The 21546-nt window shown below is 38.1% G+C and overlaps 1 protein-coding gene and 1 pseudogene across 2 annotated transcripts; one reads left to right on the forward strand and one right to left on the reverse strand.

Moving 5' to 3' along the window:
- Positions 1–1483: 1483 nt before the first annotated feature.
- On the reverse strand, positions 1484–12151 carry LOC144528428 (major histocompatibility complex class I-related protein 1-like; annotated as a pseudogene). The gene is made up of 9 exons (XR_013502900.1): positions 11973–12151; positions 10710–10976; positions 9697–9975; positions 9013–9317; positions 6355–6459; positions 5589–5606; positions 4824–4874; positions 3149–3215; positions 1484–3067 (listed from the first exon to the last, which is right to left on the reverse strand). The product of XR_013502900.1 is annotated as a major histocompatibility complex class I-related protein 1-like (transcript).
- Positions 12152–15059: 2908 nt separating this feature from the next.
- On the forward strand, positions 15060–21536 carry LOC144528426 (tapasin-like). The gene is made up of 8 exons (XM_078266980.1): positions 15060–15429; positions 16589–16780; positions 18512–18760; positions 18863–19222; positions 19597–19920; positions 20381–20482; positions 20727–20755; positions 20915–21536. The coding sequence occupies exons 1-8, from the start codon at positions 15369–15371 to the stop codon at positions 20924–20926; spliced, it is 1329 nt and encodes a 442-aa protein (XP_078123106.1). The 5' UTR covers positions 15060–15368; the 3' UTR covers positions 20927–21536.
- Positions 21537–21546: the final 10 nt, after the last annotated feature.

Consider the following 21546-nt stretch of genomic DNA (forward strand, 5'->3'; position numbering starts at 1 on the left):
TCTGAATCAACACACATCACATTTCTGGCTGAAGCTGCACTTTACAATTCTCCACTAGTCACCAAAACATCTTTTACAAATCTGTCCCAGAATCACGAAATGAATAAATAATAAATAAATGAATAGATCAAATATTTAAACAGCAGTAGAGCTCGGTGATGCTGGATCTTTGAGGCTGATATCAATACTTTTAGTTTGGTTTTAAAACCTGATATAACAGTCGATAGTCTTTAAAATATATATATATATATATATATATATATATATATATATATATATATATATATATATGCACATGCACATAAATAATGAGTTTGACCCAGATCCACACTGATCAGAACATTTCCCAGTTTAAAGATCAACTTGTGCTCTCTGGTGGACAAACTATGTAATGATGACTCTGTTTCTAAATGAGCTCAGACCTAGTTTACTGTTTCTGTTATCAGCCAACATATCCACTGATACCAATATATCTGCAATAAGATGATATCAGCTAATAATATGATGGAGGATTTATCTTCAAGTTGTAAACAGCTAAACTCAGTAAACTATATTCATGTTTCAGTTTGTGAGTCAAACTGTGGAATTATCTGATGAATGGCTTCAAATATTGATTTTTATGAGATGCAATTTTTATTTTATAGTGAGCAAAACAATCAGTGTAACAATCTAATGTACAAATAGTTATTCTATCTATTCTATCCTATGCTGCCATTTTAACGTTAAGATCGGGTCAGACAGTTTCGGTCTTAATGCTCCGGATATTATCAAATAATGGTCGAAATAAAGACGTTGAATGAAAATTGGAGGAATTATAGCCTACATTTCTGCCCAACATGAACTTTAAGATAATGGGTTTGTTTGGGTTTTGTCTTTTATTTAGGCTATTTCTAGAATCTGCAAGAAGTCCTGCTGGGACTATCAAAAGAAGTAGGCTAAAGACATACAGCATTTATTCTTTTACAATCAACCAACTTAAAAAGAAGAAAAAAGTTTTAACTGACCTGCGCGTCATCTATGAGTCATATAGTTATATTGTTTGTGACTTTGAGGCTTGAACTCTTCCTGCTCGCTGCTGATCAATACCTGAGTCTTAAGCCTCCTCTTTCCAATAGTTTGATCTACTATTATCGATATGCCTCCTATGAGAAACAAACTCAGAACTTGTGTTAAGACCTTTCTTATTAGAGGAGGCAGATACAAAAGAGAGAATGCAAAACTGTCTCAAAAAAAGATCTGCAACAAACAAAACCATCCCATTTGTTATCTTGTCATGTGAAAAGTCAAATTCCCCTGCAGTATCTGTAAAGAATCGTAAGTGCCCCAAATCATTTTTTTATTCCCCCTCTTTAGTTTACCATCTACAGGTCAGAGAAACATTAATTTAGTCTCTGTGACAATAGTGGATACTCAGGAATATTCATATATTGTAGCTCCAGTCATAGTCAGATGTGTTTGTGGAATCACAAAAAACACCAAAATGTTGAGTATTGAGCACTTTATTGAAAAGCAAAACACCAATTCAAAATGAAACAAAATAGCAAGGCAATGTTATTCAACATTTATCACTGTGTGTGTGTGTGTGTGTGTGTGTGTGTGTGTGTGTGTGTGTGTGTGTGTGTGTGTGTGTGTGTGCAGAGGGGTGGGCAACATTGATCCAACCTATCATTCACTGGGCAAGAGCTGCAGTCACCAGAAGGAACACAGATAGAGAACATTTACACCTCCGGGACATTTAGGGTGTCTAATCTGTGCAGCATGTTTCTGGATGTTGCTGACTGATGTTACTGACTGATGTTGCTGACTGACTAATGTTGCTGACTGATGTTGCTGACTGACTGACTAATGTTGCTGACTGATGTTGCTGACTGACTGATGTTGCTGACTGACTAATGTTGCTGACTGATGTTGCTGACTGACTGATGTTACTGACTGATGTTGCTGACTGACTGATGTTGCTGACTGACTAATGTTGCTGACTGATGTTGCTGACTGACTGATGTTACTGACTGATGTTGCTGACTGACTGATGTTGCTGACTGATGTTGCTGACTAATGTTGCTGACTGATGTTGCTGACTGATGTTGCTGACTGATGTTGCTGACTGACTGATGTTGCTGACTGATGTTGCTGACTGATGTTGCTGACTGATGTTGCTGACTGACTGACTAATGTTGCTGACTGATGTTGCTGACTGACTGATGTTGCTGACTGACTGATGTTGCTGACTGATTTGCAGTGTTGCCCCCGGTGATCTGATCCAACCAGAGAACCAAAGGATGACTTTCTCACTAGAAATAGTGAAGAAAACTCTACTGGCTGACAAATATCTGTTATCTCAAGGTTGATATCATCATATCTCTGCCACACCCTAGGAGTGGATGTATGGAGATGGAATGTATGTATGTGTGTTTATGTGTAACAAAGTGTTAACATGTTATTAATATTGATTTAACCAGAAAAGCCCGACAGCAGACAGCAGAGGTATCAAACTGTAACTATGGAGGATTATTTTAGATGAAGACACAGATCTTTATCATGTATGTATGAAGAGTGCTGGGATGCTTTCATTGTTTTGAATATCGTGTTTTACTTCTCTTTAAAAATGATCATCCTCATTTGATGTTTTGGAATATTTGTGATATGTTTTTGTCAACTAATTTTTCAAATTAGTTTTCTCTGTATTCCAATCGATGAGCCTCTACTATTAAATTCCCAACCCTAAATCTATCACTTTGCGAATTTTAAATGTGGTGGCACTGCTCCTTTTTCCCGGTTCAGAATTTATCCATAAACATGAACTGATGTTAATTCTCGGTGGGCTTGTCACTACAAGTGTCACCTTTTACATTACACATTGTCATTTGATAAGTTTTTGCCACACAAATATGGATTATTGTAGCTTTAAAGCCTCATCGCACTGCACATTTTTGACCACATAAAACAAGTGATATTCAATCCATTTTGCTGGTGAGGTGGCCCTTCTGTATGGATTACAGATCGTGTAGAAACTTTGTAGATGTTGCCAAAGTGGACTTCAACCTCCTCTTCACACTTTCACTGGCCACTGCCCAGACAATTAAATAGTAAGTTCTCAGAATATGCATTAATACAGTTGATATTTCAGACAGACAGAGCCATTAGTTACCTTTTGAGCAATGCTGTGAAGCTGTTTATACTGTCTGTAGAAGAACCACTTGAAGAAGTCTCTGACTCTGAGAAGAACAAAACACAAAATCATTTGAACAATAATCAAGTAGAACAGAAATGGATTTGATAATTACTAGTACAGTGCCCATTCAAAATGTGCCTGTTTGGAACGAGCAGATTGTGGTATTGCTGCTTGAAGCTTTCTCCAGAACCATTGTACCCCTAAATTACTTACAGCAGGCCCCCGAACCACTTAGCAACCACAATGTATAGCCTACTACTAACTTACAGTGTACTCCTACTTTAGAGAAAAACATTGTACTACCACATTTACCTGACAGACGTGGCAGATTCAGAATTTAGTCACAAAATATCACAATTAAAATGTGGAGTAATCACAGACATTTGCCTCATGGACTTATGGCGGTGCGCCATGCACCACCCAATCCAGCCCGTAATGAGAGCCAATCAGCAAATATCTGCGTTAATCAACCAGTACAGAGACGGACTAACAGAGACTGCTTTGGCTCTGGACTGTGAGTGGGAGTGTGTGTGCGCGTGGAGAGAGAGACGGAGGGGCTGGAGGAAAAGGTGGAAGGCAATGCAAATAAAGATTTTTAACTACATTTTAGTGTTGTCTTTTTCGTCGACGATATTGCATGTTGATTTCGCCAGAGTCAGCGTTTAATGACGGCGGTGCTGTCTCATGATATAACCTTTCGTTAATGAATTTAACACTTCAGCAGAGGTGTTCATTTCCAAACAGGCTAAGTGGCTTGAGTGTTAACGTTGAAGTATGGATTTAATTCGCAGGGGTATTTTGCTGGCAGTAATGTTATTACTGTTATAAGTTAGCAGCTGCTGGCAACAGAAGTGCCCGGATGTTCACCGCTCTCCCCGCTCTACCAAAGTGGACAAGAGCCAATGAGAGGGCAGACTTGTTAATGTGCCTCTAATATATTCTACCGTGTATACAGACATGCTATACGGGAAAACTGTGTAGTAACGTTAGCATTGTTGCAATGACAACTAGCTTGTTGCTAGTCATATAACGTTATTCAAACTAAACTAAACACAAGTGTTTAAGCAGCAAAGTGTATGACTGGAGTAGAACATTTACAGTTGTGTTAGGCCAGATATAAACTGATGGAAAACGTACTGTATATCCACACCAAAAACTCATTGTCTTGAAAACGTGTACACGGTCGGCATCATGTTGTGGTCACACAATTCCGCTTGAAATCCGGACCGAAACAGCGGAGTTGCAGTTGAAAAACACTGCCTGTGGAAACCCAGCTTTAGGGTTAGGTGAAGGTTGGGTTTGTGAAGGGTAGAAATAGGTTTTTTTTATTGAGTTTCCTCTTAGCAAAATGCTGGGTGAATTTAACATGGAGCTTTATTGTGAAGGGTAGACACGGAAGAGCCAGCGGCAGGGCTTTTTTTCCGCGGCCTTTAAGTTTTATTCACAGTTTATTATCCAAACGCTGTCCAAACTGCTCCAAATTCCAGACCCCAAGTTCATTGGGTACCCAGGAAAGCAAGCGTGAAGTAGATTGGATGAACGGCGCGCGCACACACACACACACACACACACACACACACACACACACACACGCTTCCAGATTTATTAGATAGATGTGTACATAAAGACAGACAGACAGACATATATGAACCTGTGTTGCTCAATGTTCTTGTACGAGAAGGGTCAGGTAAAGTCTTCTTGTCTACAAAAACAGAACAAAACAAAACAGTGAGAAGGCAACACTACTTCAACTACACCAGCTGAACTGCTCTGAGGTGACTGTTAGAAACCAAAAACCTTTGAATCATGACTTTCTCTATACAAATGTTACAAATCTGTTATTACTCATGTAACTCCGGACAACACTTCTTCCCCACTAAACATCACTTCGAAAAAACTAACTTTTACAGACAGAAATTGAACCCTGAGCCTGTGTGTTGGTGGGAGAGAGTTCTGCCAAACCCCCTTAGAGCAGTGTTGGGCGGCGAGGCATTTTCTTTGTATCATCACAATTTACGTCATTAAATTCAATTCTAATTACCATTACATTCTTAAATAGCATGGACAACATAGCTATTCCCTACCTCCACCCAAGGTTATACTTGTTTATATAAGTGTTACATGATTATTTTATTTTTGACTTTTCAATTTAAATGTGGTTTTTCTGTAGTTTAATGTTATGAGAGTTGAAAACAGAATCCTTTCTCTCACTTCAGTCTCACTTCAGAATAAAGGCAGTCACTGACAGTAGTAGCTGAAAAAATAGGTTTACTTGAACGTGTGGTTGGCATAGTTGCTTTAAATTTAGGTGAATTAGGAATCAAAGATAGTTTAACTTGTGCACTCAGTGTATATATACACAAGCATCTATCCAGAGAACAAACATTTTAATACAATCAAAACAAGTTGTACTTACCCTGTTGATAGGATGTAGCTGAAATATAAAGACATGATTTTTAGATGCCAAAGTTGCAAATGCCAGAACATCTCTTCTCCACTAAATCTACCACTCACTACCACTCACTTACACTGGTTACAAATACCTTTTACAGTTCTGTTAAGGTCTTCATTTCTTTCCTATACTTCTCTTTAACATCATAAAGTTTGGGTCATATTATCATGATGCGCTTATACTGTTCACTGGTAGCTGCTTCAGATTTTGGTGTGCCTTGAACTAACCCTTGTTTCAATTTTGTAATATGGATGAATATCAACTCTTATCTAATAACAATTTTGGTGAATTTAGGCAGCGTATCAACATTAACCCAGACTTTGTAAACTACCGGAGAGAGCTACTGTATGATCAGCTGACATGGCTGGTTAGTGACTAAAACAGCAGGGGGCACTGTGGCTCTGAGGCGCTGCTTCACATTTTTGTGAATTAGGAATTATTAATCCGTTATCATCTTTAGCACTCAGTGAAAGCTACTTTGAAAATCAATTCAGAAGTTGTACTGTAAAAAAGAAAAAGACATTGTTTCAGTTGTCAAAGTGCAAATGCAAGGATACTGATTTACTGAGTTTCTACTCACTCAAGTTGGTTAAAAATCCCTTCTACATTTCTGTTTAGATTTTATTTTATCACTTTTGTTTCACTTTTTAATCTGGATAAACCATTTACTCAAGACTAACATCAAGGAAGAACTGGAAAAGTCAAATGTGGAAATCTTTGCTTCTCTCACCATTCTTCTTTTTGTAAATGATGAATCCAATCACAGCGATGAGGACGAGAGCAACCACAGCCACTGCAGCAGAGATCATTATGACGGTCAAGTCAGCGGGTTTCTTTTTTTTAAAGTGTGTCTCTGTAAAAAATATATTACAGTAAAATCTTTCATTGTTTTATTATTGATAACTGCAGAAATAATCATTTGGAAATACAGAAACAACTTTAGCAAAACCAGCTTTTTTTTTTTTAAATTGAACAAAGCTAACGTCCTCTTAAATTTAGCAAAGTATAAACCAAGAAATAAAATCATGTTTTGTATGTTGCATTATTGACCTTGTACTGCATCATTCAGAGGTTTTTGAAGAGTCAAAAAGCAGCAGAAATAAACCAGTCTATGGCCTTCATGCAAGAACATTTTCCTATTTTTATCCTAAATCTCTCTTACTTGTTTTCCAAGAGGTTTGCTCATACAAGTGTTCAAAATCACCAACTCTCTTAACTGGACACATTTCTTGTAAATGGCTTGTTTTAGCCTGACGAACACAAGCTGTTTATGGGGAGGTTTGTGTTCAGCATCTAAAATCACCGTACAAGTTGAACTGTTCCGCTCTGCTCGTGAGAAAATTTAAGTCACAAAATGTTACCAAAGAGCAGGCGCGGAGCTGTGGCCCGCCCAATCAGAAATTCACAACAAAAAAATACTGCTCTGTATAGTTAAACATGGATATTAGTACTGTATGTGGTGTATTTTATCTATAACATGTTAAAAACAGTAAAATTATAAGTAAGCCTGATAACTATTTAAAAAGTTAAATGTGTTGGTGTTTTCATTGGTCAATGTAACATCAATGTAGCACTACAGCAATCTGGCACGAACAACGGTAACGTTCGCTAGAAGTGTCATGGTATCTTGATTTTGTTTTAATATGGCTAAACAAGTTGCACTCACTCATTTTTGCTGAGGCTCAGCACACAGAAAGTGGACATAGTACTGGGAGTGAATGTCTGCGGCTGGGTGTGTGTAAACTCTCACTGTGAGCGGCTGAAGGCTGTGTTTCTCCCCGCAGGTCAGAAGCAGAAGCTCTGGCAGCTTTCTGTCGGTTTAAACCAGTCCAGAAGAAGACGCACAAACGGAGGCAAATTTATGTTTTCCTAGGAGGGCGAACCATGTACCGCCCTACCCTGCCTCTGATTGGCTTAACCAATCTCCTTCCTGTGCCTAAACCTAACCAATCCAACAAACGAAGGCAGCAGGTACCAGCCAATCAGAGGTGTATAAGGGCGGGACATTCCTTCGCCATCCTAGAAATGCAAATTCGCCAATATCAAAGCACTTTACGGTTCTCTTCTGCTCAAATGCGTCCAATGTTCAACATAAAGAAACACATTTCTACAGGGACAAGAAAACAATGCATGAGATAAAATAATGTTTTGGTTAAGGCCAAAACTATGACCTAGTATGTTGAAAATAGTAGATAGTTTGTTGACATGTTGGCTCATTTAGTCTAGTCAAAAATATGAGATAGTTAATCATAATTGGAAGTTGAACGAGCAGTATCTTAAACAACGAAAATGGTAATCCATCTATAATGAATTCCCTTTTTCTCCTTTAAGCCCTACGAAAAATGTTTCATCAGGCAACTCAAGACTGCTGCTCTAGTATAATTTTCTGGATTCGGGAACTATGTGGATGATTCGGGACAATCAGATTCAGGCCCACCTCGACTTAATCTAGGCCCAACAAATCTGTCACGTTTTGCATCCACCACTGCCAAAGAGTAAAAAGAAGAATTTCCCACCACGGAGCTCCAAGTCCTGCTGTTTAAACCAGCAACAACTGTAGCAGTGTCAGTGTAGTGCTATTAGAAGATCTGAAGCAGTTACTAAATATTAACAGTACAGCTGTGTACAGTGGGACAGAAATAAAGAGGGAGTGATCTAAAATGAGATGCTAAATAATGTTTTTCTAAAGCAAAATGGTTCTTAACTAATATGAGAGGTGGTCATGGGACAGTCACAGAGATATTTTAGGCAACAGAATATTATAGACTACAGTAGATGATGGTCTGGAAGAGAGAAATATGAGAAGATTGGTGAGTGCCACTTTATAGCTTAACTTTATGTTCTTCTGTTTATCTAAAGTGCAGAGACTGGCTTTACTCTACCTCCCATTTTGGTCACAGATTTGGGGGTCAGAGGTCAGATGGACTGATAGTCAGAAGGGCTGTTAATTTTACCCCCTCCCCACTGCTGTCAGCTTGTAGAGGGTAAACAAGCAAATGATTCTCTAAGACTCTTAGTTCATTATCTCAGACACTCATGATGAACTGATCCTTCTTTGCGCAAAGAATAAATACTTAAAAGACTTGGTTGAATGAAGCCTTATTTCAGATCTTACCTAGGTATTAGAATTTCTACCACAGCCACCAATTCTCTTAAATCACTCATATAAATCTGTTCCTACGAGTGGTTCTTGCATGACGTCCATTGTGTGATAAAAAAACTGTAAAATTACTTAAAATTGAGATAATGAATGTAATTTTTTTTGGGGCGTCCATCAGTTCAAACCAGAAAGCACATAAAAATAAAGATGTATACAGCACATAAACATTCATTAACCACAGAACAAATTACATTTGTGTTTGCCATCTCCACCTGATTCCATTCTTACCTCTGTTGGTCCAGATCTTTGCTTTGTCCAGTTTGGTGACGATGTCGTCCTTCATACCAGAGAGCTGAAACACACAGTCGTACCTCCTCCAGTCTTCAGCTGGGACTGATGAAAGGTCCAGGTCAACACTCATCTGGAAGGATCCATCGTGGTTGGGGAGGATCTCTCCGACGTCCACGTCCTCATGAAGCTCCTCTCCATCTTTCCTCCAGAACATCATGGCTCTGTCAGGGTACAAACCTGTAGCGTGGCAGCTGACAGCTGAGAGGAGGGAGACTTCTGGAGGAGAGACACTGAGGGAACCTCTGCAGAGAGAGAGAGAGAGAGAGAGAGAGAGAGAGAGAGAGAGAGAGAGAGAGAGAGAGAGACAGAGACAGAGAGACAGAGAGACAGAGAGATATTTTATTAATTTTTAAAAACGTATTTGGATTATTACTATCATTCCAGTATAGAGTACTGGTACTTTAACACACATTTAGCAAATGGAAGAAGAGAGTCGTAATGAGATAAAGAAGGAAAATAACAAATGTGATAGAGATCAACAGATGTGTAATTTACAAAAAAATACTGTTTCAGCAACAGTGTTGAGTCTATGAAACTAATAATAAATAATAATAATAATTTATACTTTATTAATCCTGCAAGGGAAATTACAATAAACTCCATCAGGTCATGTGATTCTACCTGTTCTCAGCAGAGAGCTCCTCCCATAGTTCAGATACTTCTTCACCCACTCAGGACACTCCTGGGTCAGGTAGTGTTTACTCTGAGCTATCTGAGCTTCGTTATGATCCCACTTGTGTTTGGTGATGACAGCCTGTTGTTTTGGAGCGATCCACGACTCTGTCTTCAGGTCAAATGATATGAAGTCTTCTCCATCATAACCATCCTGACGAATTCCATTAACCTCTCCAGTCTCATCATCCCACTCACAGCCGTACATACTCTGGAGAATGTGGACACCTGAGAGAGAGAGAGAGAGAGAGAGAGAGAGAGAGAGAGAGAGAGAGAGAGAAAGAGAATGAGTCATCTCTTATCAGCTGATTTCACATCTTTACCACAGAGAAACACTGATCCACAGACACCAAAACAGAGGATCTACACCTCCTTTCACTTAGTTTGGTGGCTTTAAAAGTTAGGCCCGACAAGGCCCGAGCCCGACACAATTCGGCCCAAGCAAGTACATTTTGATTGACAGCTTTTTAAAAGCCCGAACCCGTTTACAGCCCAACATTATTCAAATGTGCGCACGCACACAGTTGTTTTACCTTTTGTCAAGAATAAGTCATTTATACATTTTTTAACTCCAGGATTAGTCACTAGACTCCAGCTGCTCCGCCAGGACACTGTGTCACTACAACTGGTCAGAATAAAACCAGACAGACCATCACTATCACAATCCACTATTATGCCACTATGGAGACTGGGAGGCAGTCGGTGTGTCCTGATTGGTCCATCCATCAGCCAATCATTCAGCACAACCGAAAGCTGTTTCCAGCTGCAGATGTTGGCTTGCAGAGTTAAACTAATCTAATCTGTAGTTCTACTGTATATTTAGGGCTCAAACTAATCAATCTTTTCATTATAGTGAGTGTGTGTGTCTGTGTGTGTCTGTGTGTCTCTGTGTGTGTTAACTAAAATAAAAGGATGAAAATATAAACAACATTTTATCAGTAGAAAGTGAAACATAAACAAACCTCCAGTTTGGTTGAAGCGCTCCTTTGCAACTTCAATGTTGGCTTTGAAGGTCTGCTGGTGACCCATCAAGATCTCAGTCTGCCTCTGCCAGTACTGAGGATCATCTTCTGTGACTCTGCTCATCCAGTCCTGTTTGGGTTCTGCTCTCTTGGTGTTACTGTCATAGTGAACCATCTCAACGTTATCAACCAATCCAACAATCACAAACTCTGGGAAGTTTGGGACTCCAGAAGAAGCAGTGAAGAAATACTTCAGAGAGTGAGTCACTGTAAAACAGTTAATAAAATGATAACAAGATTTAGAAATGCCATTTGTACAATAATATAAGCCATTTATAAGCTAGTGTTTTACTACAACATTCACTATAAAAAACACTATAAAGGACAATTCAAAATGAGAACCTACTACAGATAATATATATGTAGTATAATACTGGTCTGTAATACAAAATTGTTTTCTTAAAGGCATAATCTGTCATTAATGTAATCAATATTTACCCAACAAGTTTAAAACACAAGAATAAAAACCTTTCCTTACTTCCAGAGTGATTGTCAGGTATTTTTATATACAGATGTACATAGAACAAATAGAAGTCAAAACAGGGCTTTATCTTCAAATGTGATCAAATAAAAAAAACACAAGCTGCTTATTTTCCATCAAACTATAAATAGTATATACAGTATATAAATGGACCAGTTTATATTATTATTATTATTATTATTATTATTATTATTATTATTATTACACTACAATATTAAAAGTAGCCTAACTATTGTTTATCAATCAAAGTGTCACAGAACTTTCATTTTTCGCTTTACACATTACAGATATTTTCGTAACGGACTGAAACTGTTTGGACATTGGAATTTCATTAGGCCTATTACTTTTATATTCATTATATTAACATATTGAGTAGTACCCATGAATCTTCATAAAAAGCAAGCTGCCATCTTTCTTTGTTATCGCCCCAACAGACTTGTTGATGGTTAGATAATGGTTAGAGGACATCAGGTAAACAACATTTAGGCTATCTGTAAAATAAGCTGTAAATATATGAGTATAATATATGATTGCTTATGATTAGTTATAAATGAATGAAGGCCTATCCAAATTAATCTAAATAAACTAACTTGTCCGGAAACACAAGGCCTACAACAACAACAAAAAGACTGTTCTTGATTAGTTCCGCTTTAACGCGACATCAGCCAACGCAGTATCTTCAAAGTTTAGCCTATTATAACTACAAAACGTTTTAAACTTACCCGCAGATGTATCGTGGAAGTGGCACAGCAGTAAAATAACAATAGCATGCATTATGGTTTGATAAAGCGATAGACTATGGACAAAATAAACGTAAAATTATTTGAAATCATTTGCCACGATCATGACTCGCTTCCACCAGGTTTCCACAGCTTCGGTGACTGAAACATTCGCAGTAGTTTGATTCTGACCATTTGGAATTCAACATTGATTTGACGTCATCAGTTACTGGGTAGAATTAAAGAGCAAAGATTTGTAGTGGAAAGTGAAACTTAAGCCAGAAGACTATCAAAGAACAGGAGACAAACAGCACAAGGTTTATGTACACATACATACATAACCACAATGGGATAATAATTATGACTATGACTATAAATGTGACTTCATCAAATAAGTGTAGGTTTTGTAAAGACAGCATAACTGTAACACAATTATGTTACAATATGCTTTCATAATGTTATTTACAGTAACTTCACCATGGACACAGACACAGATGTCCTTTACAGATCATTCAGCTTTCCTGACCATAATATACTGTACCAAGCTATCCAGACAGCAACAGACAACAAAGTTGTATATACTAGGTTTCATGTTGCAACTTGTTCTGAACACACCTATGGAGTAATCAAAGCTGAAGAAATGAAACTAAAAGAATTGATCAGCAGTGGTGGAAGAAGAACTTAGATGCTATACTTAATTAAAATAATCAAAATTCTATCAAAGCTATACTCACTATAGCCCTGGTGACTGATATTTATATATATATATATATATATATATATATATATGACATTTCAAGTTTATCCTGAACTTTTGCACATCCATCAACATTGTTGCACATTGTGCACTAATCCAGCCTCTTTTTAATGTTAAAAAGTTATATTGTACATATTTGTTTATGTATTTATTTTTTATTTCATGTTAATGTTTAATATATTTACATACGCACCAACCACCAAGGCCAAGTCCTTGTAAGTCTTACTTACTAAATATAAAATAAAAAATGAAATCCTTCTGATTCTGAAGTCTGTTAGTACTGATGCATCACTAATGTGCAAGCAGCATTTTACTGTTGCAGCTGGTCCATGTTTAGGTGGTTTATCTACTTCATAATGTAGAGTAAGTAGTTTTAATCCAGTGGTTCCCAACCTAGAGGTTGGTCCCCCTCTATAGGGTTACAATAGAAGTCTGGGGGGTCCTGGGATGATAAATGGGAGAGGGGAAAAGAATAAGCAAAGTTATGCTTCATGTTTGTATCGTATTTTTTTGACTTTTCTCTAATTCTTTTTTCTGCAATATTGGATACATGTATCTATGTGAGCCTTGAACAGCTATTTAAATGACGCCATCTGAGAAGTTAAGAGATGAAGAACTGCTATAATGTTGGTCGTGTTAGTAAGTTAAAACCACTGAGGGGAAGACACTGCTTCTTTGAAAGGTGTCACAGGCCAACAAAAAGGTTCTGAACCACAGGTTTAATCTCTGACAATGGGTTGAATTTTAGAAAACTATGTGTTTTTTAAATGTAAAATCTTAACCTGAAAATGAACTAAAGCTGTTCAAATGTATAATATTTCCCTCTGAAATGTAGTGGGGTAGAAGAAATAAATGGAAAAACTCAAGTTAAGTACAAGTACCTGCTAATTTGACTTAGTGCTGCAGTCAGGACAGACAGTGTGATGCTAGAGTTAGTGTTGGAGGAGCTTCAACTGTTTAAACTTCACCAGTGGACAATTGTGTTCAATGTTCTTCTTCTACCCCCCACAAAAACAAATATCTAGAGTTACAGTTTTAAGCCTCCAAAACACCATTAAGACCACCGCGGACACCCAAATTCTCTGTTTAAAACTAGATTAAAGAAGTTGTTTTACATGCACATAAGTAGCTGCTCCCACAATTTTCACTGGTGGAGGATATGAAGAAAGAATTTACCCAAACCTAACTGGACTGAAAGAACTGGCGATTGAGTGAACAACCCGGTGTGTATGCTGTTGAATCAGCATTCCCACTAATAATGCATTAGGCCTCAATATTCAATTCCTAAGACACAGACCTTATTATTTTACTCAATGGAAATTTAAAGAAGATACAAGAATATAGGAAGAACATTCCCAGAATGCAACTTGACCAACCTACCCAAACCCTGCTGTTTCTATTTCTGCTGTATATATATTATACTTTGTCAGGATTCAGGAACAGTGTTAGAGCTCCTCCACTGGGCAGCAACAGCACGTTCCTCTGTACCATTTCTGGTAAATCACGTGATGAGTCTATTAGGTTTCGTTTATGTGTTTGTGTGACACAGACCTTGTATAATTTGCACATTTTGGTTCCTGCAAGGCCATCAAAGCTTCTGGTCCTCCTAGTTGCCACGTTCCTCTGTTGTCAGAGTAGACACTTTCTGCAAAAAAAATAATCAAAGATGAACAATAGCAAAACTTCAATGATGTTAGACTGAAAAGTAATTAATAAAGTGTGTCCAGTTGGCTTTAAATGTACAAGAAACTGCACCATATAAAGGAAAATAGCATATTTGGGGAATATATTGAATGCAAAATTTGTTCTTATCATAAAAATTTTAATCTAAATATGTTAAAAGCACTAAACACATGCTACCCAACCGGCTTAGAACCGGGCATATACCTAAGTATTACCCTCTGGGGTCAGGACATTGATGTGTTTTATTAAATTGAGTGGTGGTAGTTTATCATCTTGCTAAGAGGTAGATTAAAACAATGGTTGTATGTGTGAGTGGTCCATTCAAGTACAGTCAGTTCATTGTTTCTGTTTCTCTTGTCCTCATCTGACCTCTGAAAGTCAGCCTATACTCCTGAAAGTTTGCATCCTCACATGTCCATCTACACGTTGATTTGCATTTAAACTGTGCACACTCTTTAAACAATCGTAGTTGTGGTAAATCGCAGGACAACTTTAGTAGATTAATGGATCAAGGAACCAAAGGAAGGACACATAAAGGTAGTGGCACAAGTTCAGATCTATGGTTCAGACCAAGTCTGGTCCTTTTTGTCGGCAGAGGGCGCCATCTACCATCTACCTGTAGAGTGGAGAACTTCTGTAGGCTACGGTTTAAATATTTCAGGCAGTGTTTGCTTTCAAGTTCTGATAAAGAGTTTGTCTTTGAGTTTCCAGTCAATTTAATTTCACATATAGTCTAGCCTAGCTTATGTTTTGACGTCGCTCTTACGGCCGACTTATTTTGAAATTGTGACCGGAATGTGTATTTTTTTCTGGCTGACTTGACGGATTTAGTGAAAGTGAAACTAAAATCAACCCGGAGTTGAAGGGGAAAACCAACAATAAGCTCTACTTTGTTCGTGCCATCGCAGCAAAGAGTAGCCTACTAACATAACCTGACAGCAAAGGGAAGACATACAATCATGACTTACTTCTCTACAATCTACAAACTGTCCCTGGTTGCCGTAATCTGCTTCATTAAAGGTAAGGTTACCGATTTGACGATTGTTGTTATTAAACTATGCTGCTGTCCAAATACACGAAAAAGGCTCAGTTGAGTTTTTCTGCACCTGTAGCACGGATGCGCCTTTTCTCGTGTAAACCTAGGCTATTGAAAACTCTGTGGAGAAAAAATGGTCTTAGTTAGCCTAATGTAGCCTAAATGTGCATATGACTAAGCTAATTTTGAGAATATAAATGAAGTGATGTTGTAGGCTGCAGTGCACTAGGAGTATATTTATTAATAATTTCAGAAAAATCCAAATAAAACAGGCGTCTCCTTTTATAATTTGACAATGTAGGATCACAGTGTGCAAAACGAGTCCAACTTTAACTTAAGATTTCAGGCTATTATTGTATGTGATAATTCATTAAACATATATCCCGAATTTAGCATAGGATCTAGTCGTGTAATATAATGTCATAATGTCGTAATATATGACACATTGGTATCGCTATCGGCCGATACGCAAGTTCTAGTGTGAAGTGTCTATTGCAGTAGCACACTCTTATGGCCGAAACTGTTACACCCAGCATCAACAGTGGAAACAAACTCACGGTGTCTTTACCTCAGTAAATTCATAGTGAGACAACCAAAATACATAAACATAATAATACAGATAAATAAACAAATTGGAAAACATGCCTGAACCTTCTTAGACTTTTTTTTACAGAATACTGCCCATTTTGCAGAATTCATGTTTAAAGTCCAAACATTGACATGAAAAAGCAAGAGAATAAAAATGAAAGTAAGACTCTGAAACGCTCAGTCAACCACAACGTATTTGTTGCATCGAAAAGAATCACAGTTTTACTTGCATTTTTATTTGTCAGTTTAATTCCTGCAAGTTCTTACTCAACGTCAGTCATAATTCTTTGTGTATTTTGTATTTAACTACTGCCATAAACCTTATTTAATGCAACTATAGTACATTCATTTTGTTATAAGTTTTTGGAAGAATACTAGATACACAAAATTCTAATTAATTGGTAATTATTAGGGGAATGCCGTTGTATTGCCACTAAAGAATATGCAATTCTATCTACTACAATATCACAATATTGTTTAATTGTTATGCTCCTGTTTCACAATGTTTTTTTTCTTCCTAAATACTTTTAATTCCTTGTTTAATCTGTTGTCTAGCCTGCAGCAGTAGCTGCCCAGTGTTGGAGTGCTGGTTTGTGCAGGAGAAAGCTGGTCGAGGAGGAGGTTTAACTGCAGCTACGAGCCAGGAGAAATCCCTGCTTCACATCAGAAAAGGCGCACACAGCCACAGTGCAGATTTTAACCAGGCTCCATCCGACATCAACCCCGACAGAGTCTACTTCATTACCGGTTAGTTCAAAATGACACACTGAACAGGATGTGTAACCACACATTGTATGTAGATGTGAATGAGAATGAGTGTGTGCAATAATGCTTTCTGTATAATGTTGCATGCAAGTACGAGTGTTTGTCCACATGCTGTTGTTCATTGTGTGTGTACCGTGGTAAAGTTGGTTTTATATTGGACATTGGATAGTCAACACATTCGAAAAATCTATTATGCGGATTGCCATTTTGACCTATTCATGTCAAACCACTTTTGCTGAACTCAGCCATCTCCCCTACACATTGCACAAAGCTTCTTATTTAAAAAAACAAAACATCCTTTAATTTTTTTTTATTATTATTTTTTTATTTAAAAAAATGCTATAAATCTATTATGCATCCTTTGATTTTTTTTTAAAATATTTTGTTATTATTTTTATTATTTTATTTTATATATATTATTTCTATTATTATTATCTTTGTAGATTCCAAGATCTCTGCACTCCAGCAACCGGAATGGTACATGTTCCAGAAGAATTGTTTCAATGTACACTGTGTGAAAAACAATAAATAACTAGAACTGCAAGCAGTTATGACAGGGTCGTGAGTAGCCCCCGACGACCCGGGGAGCACGCGAAAGTGGGACCCAAAGCGTAACGGTGAGGAGGCAAACGTCAGTAAATATCGACATGTGTGAGCCGCAAGGTCTGTGGTACGTTGCCTTTGCAAATGTCCCATTGACATTGATTGAGTAGAAGGGCCGAAACTGGTCTACGTTGGCTACAGCGCCCCTTAATGGCCGATCTTCTTAAAATGTGTGGGGGACCCCCAGAGGGTCATGGCATAATTTGCGCAATTTTTGTCTAATAAAAATTCGATAAAATTAAAGGATGTTTTTTTTAAATAAGAAGCTTTGTGCATTGTCCAATGTTCAGATTTAAAACCAACTTTACCACGGTTGTGTGTGTGTATACAGTAAGCATGCAAATGTGTAACATTTCAGAGCCAGCAGTAGTTTAAGGTAAATTATAAGCCTTCACAGATATATAGCCTACTGTAAGTGCTATTGGTCCATAAAATCATTATTATACCTGAGCATTGTTGCACTTGTTCATGATGTCTCTCTGAATTGCATACATTCACATCTGGTTGAGCCCCAGTATGACTTTTGGGGCTGATCGCAGTATAAGGATACCCTTACAATAGTTATTGAAACAGAGACAGGTCTGCACACAGAATCTGAGCTCAACAGACCAGTGTAGCAAAAAACAACAATCTTCTTCTATTTTAATTAGGAAAATAAATTCACATAATCATAGCATTGTTATGCATTTTACCCTGCTGATTGTTGACCCAAGAAAAACAGGTCTGCGACCCATTCCTGGTCCGGAACCTAACGTTAGGAAAGACTGTTCTTCACAAATGCAATCTAAAACATCTCTCTTTTAAATTAATAAAATAAATATGGGTTCTGTTTTTAATTTTTTCTTTTTTCCCCAGGCTTAAACTAAACTAATTTGTCAGCATAATTGATTAGGTATTTATCAGAAAAGAAAAAAAGTATTGTGATTTCAATTCTTCAAATCTTTTTTAATCAGGCCTAATATCTATCTCTTCACCATCTCCCTCTTTAGATCAATCTACCATTCTCTTGTCAAATTCCATTTCTTTTACATATAAGAAAAATGAGCATCTGTGATCTACTTATACCACAACACTGTATCCATGTTACCCTTCTGACTCCTCTTTCCTCAGACCCGGCTGCCACTCTCTGCCAGCGCTCTCTGAACCCTCCCAGAGGATCTGTCAAGAAGCCCCAGTGTGAGATCAACCCCTTCCTGCCGCAGCCCTCCACCCTCAAATGGGTTGCTCCACTCACAGACTCCGCCTTAAGCCCCACATACCTGCAAGCTGATTGGTTTTCAACTGCCCTTCGGGGCCTCAATGAAGAGCTGGCCATTTCCACTATTACGCGTGCTCCCACAGCAACCAAAGAGCACAATGGTAATGTTTTATATTGACACAGAAAAAGTAGAAAAAAAACGTTGATCTCATCTCAGTCATATGTGACAGTTTGACTCTCTCTTCCTCTCTGTGTCTCCTCAGTAATTCTCAGTGTGACCAGTAAAACGGTCTCGGTGCAGTCCAGACTCGGGGAACCAGTGCTGCTGGATTGCAGCTTCTGGGTTGACACCTCCTCGCCTTTATCTGGATCGGGTTTTGCCGTAGAGTGGCGCTACCAGTTCAGAGGCGACGGACGATTGGTTCTGGCTTACGACGGCAAGACGGACCGCTTGGCTGATGCACAAGAGGAAGGGGCCACACTGGACTTTGAGGGTTTGCACAAGAAGGGAAATGCGTCTCTGATCCTGCAGGAGGCTAAAGTGCATCACTCCGGGATGTATATTTGTACGGTGTACCTGCCGTACCTTGTGGCTCAGGTGGCAGTGGCGTTTGAGGTTGTAGGTGAGGGAAAAGATTTGACTTTGTGTTGTGTGTTTTAAGAAAAGCATGTTTTAAAATGGTAATTGTAAAATTATTTTTCTAACCCTGGTCCCCTGCTGTCAGAGAATGTTCACTCTCTAAAGCATTGCTCGAGTCGAGAAATTATGCTACACGGAGGAAATGTGCTCAAGTGCATCATTAATCAGTTCCTGTCCTTGTTAGCATTCATGCACTGTCACATATAGCCTGCTATTGTTTAGTATCTGCTGTCAAACAACACTGAAACAAACTAATTATTGTAAAATATAATTGGGAAACTACAGATTATTATATGAACTTTCTCTCATTGTCTTCCTCTTTTATTTGCTCTTTTACCCTTTTTGCCTTTTACCCAGAACCTCCATCCCTCTCCATCCACCCCTCCCCTCTGCCCCTCACTGTTCCTGGCCAGACTTTGACCGTTGAGTGCGAGGCGTCCGGCTTTGCCCCCCTCTCCCTGGAACTGAGTTGGGAGTTAAAAGGCGCAGATGGGAAGTCCAGCCCTCTGGGATCAGGCAGCGTTACGGGCCACAGGCAGGCCTGGGATGGGACATATAGCCAGAGCAGCCGACTGGAGCTTGACCCGACTAAGCTGGACCTGGGCAGAGGAGGGGAGATCACCTGTGTGGCTGTCCATCTCGGAGGCACACGACAGGCCAGCGTGACCCTCAACGCCATTGGTAATGTGGAAGAAATGTGTTGTCGTTTATCAAGATCTTGGTAATGGGGTTTGAATGGGTTGAACTTTTTTCAACGTTCAATAAAAGTCTCTACCTGTTTGAGTATCTAATTAAGTTAAAATTTCATATTAACTACCCCTGCATTTGATTACATATGATACTTTGGAAAACCTAAAATACATACATGTATGTCTTTTCTGACATATGCTGTAGAGGGACTGTTACTCGTTGATTATTGCCATTTTATGCTGTGAGCCAGTAAAAATCATACTCATATGAATGGACATAAGAGATATTTAGCTGATTTAATAAAAAAAAAAAAAAAAAAAACTAAGATGACACAGAGCTGGAGTATTAATGGCTTGAAGGTTAAATTAATTATTTTCATAAAGCTTGTCAACAAAAATGCAAGTCATATAAATGGGTATCAATTATGAATTTTATTCTTTTTTCTTTTCAGGGTTCAGTACTCCCTCTATTGAGGACTCAATGGCAATGGTCGGCGTAGCGCTAGTGCTCTACGGTCTTATCAAGTTTGTCTCTTGGACCTGCACCGGCTCAGGTAACAAATAATCCAGAAGAAATGCCTTGTTTACTGACAGTAATAATAATAATTTGAAAGAAACTGCAAGAAGGATCAATACTATCTCACCATTAGGACTAAATAAGATTTTTTTTAAAACATACAGTACTTGATGAATGCTGTGCCTTAAACACTGACTACGATTTAAAGAAGATACGTTAAGATATTTCAATTTAGTTTTCATTTCTGTATATGACTGTTTTTGTCTGTTCACTGTACACAGGCTCCAATGAGGCTGGTCAACAAGACAAGGTAAAGTTACTATTTCAAATACTACACAATTTATAATTCTGAATCTTTGTACATAAATGTACAACTTCTGTGTCCACTTCCATTTATAACCCTGAAGCTGCTCTTGTTTTTTTTGCATGTCTCCTCTTAATACTTACTTTCCACTTTTTCCACTTATAGAAAGACAAGTAAAGAATGATGAAGTCAGCTGCTGTGGTGGGATACCGAACCAGCAACCCTGTCTGTTTTGGTATCTTGGATGGGGTTTTTGAGTCGTTTTTTTTACTCCACAGATCCAGAGAGAAGCTTGTTTGCGTTAGAGGTTATTTTCACTATTTTGCTCAAATAGTAATAAAATGTAGGGATATCCATACTGTTTTGCTGGCTTCTTCTCAGTCTAAACATGTTTGTTGGGATATTTCTTTTACTTTATAGCGATATAGCTTGTTATATCATTTTGGGCTCCCACTGTGTACATACTGTATCTTGTCATGGACACTGGAAAATGACCTGAAACTTTGAGCAATTCTGAAATGGTAATGTGAATAAATATCAGCTTCAAGTTGGAAACGCTATTGCTTCCATTTGATGCTCCTCTTACGTGTACAAGCCAAATATTTAAATCTTTGAGGAGCAGAGATGAGCCCTTTTGTTTATGCGTGTGTGTTTAAGAAAGAGAAAGAATAAGTTTATTGTTTATGACCCAGGACAGTAAAATTAATATTAGACTCAACTGTCCAAACCCATGAGCTGAATCCTGTTTTTGTAAATACAGAGAATATAATTTATGTATATTCTGACATTCTTTTGTT

This window comes from Sander vitreus, chromosome 14 (genome assembly GCF_031162955.1).
Source record: "Sander vitreus isolate 19-12246 chromosome 14, sanVit1, whole genome shotgun sequence".
Taxonomy (NCBI): domain Eukaryota; kingdom Metazoa; phylum Chordata; class Actinopteri; order Perciformes; family Percidae; genus Sander; species Sander vitreus.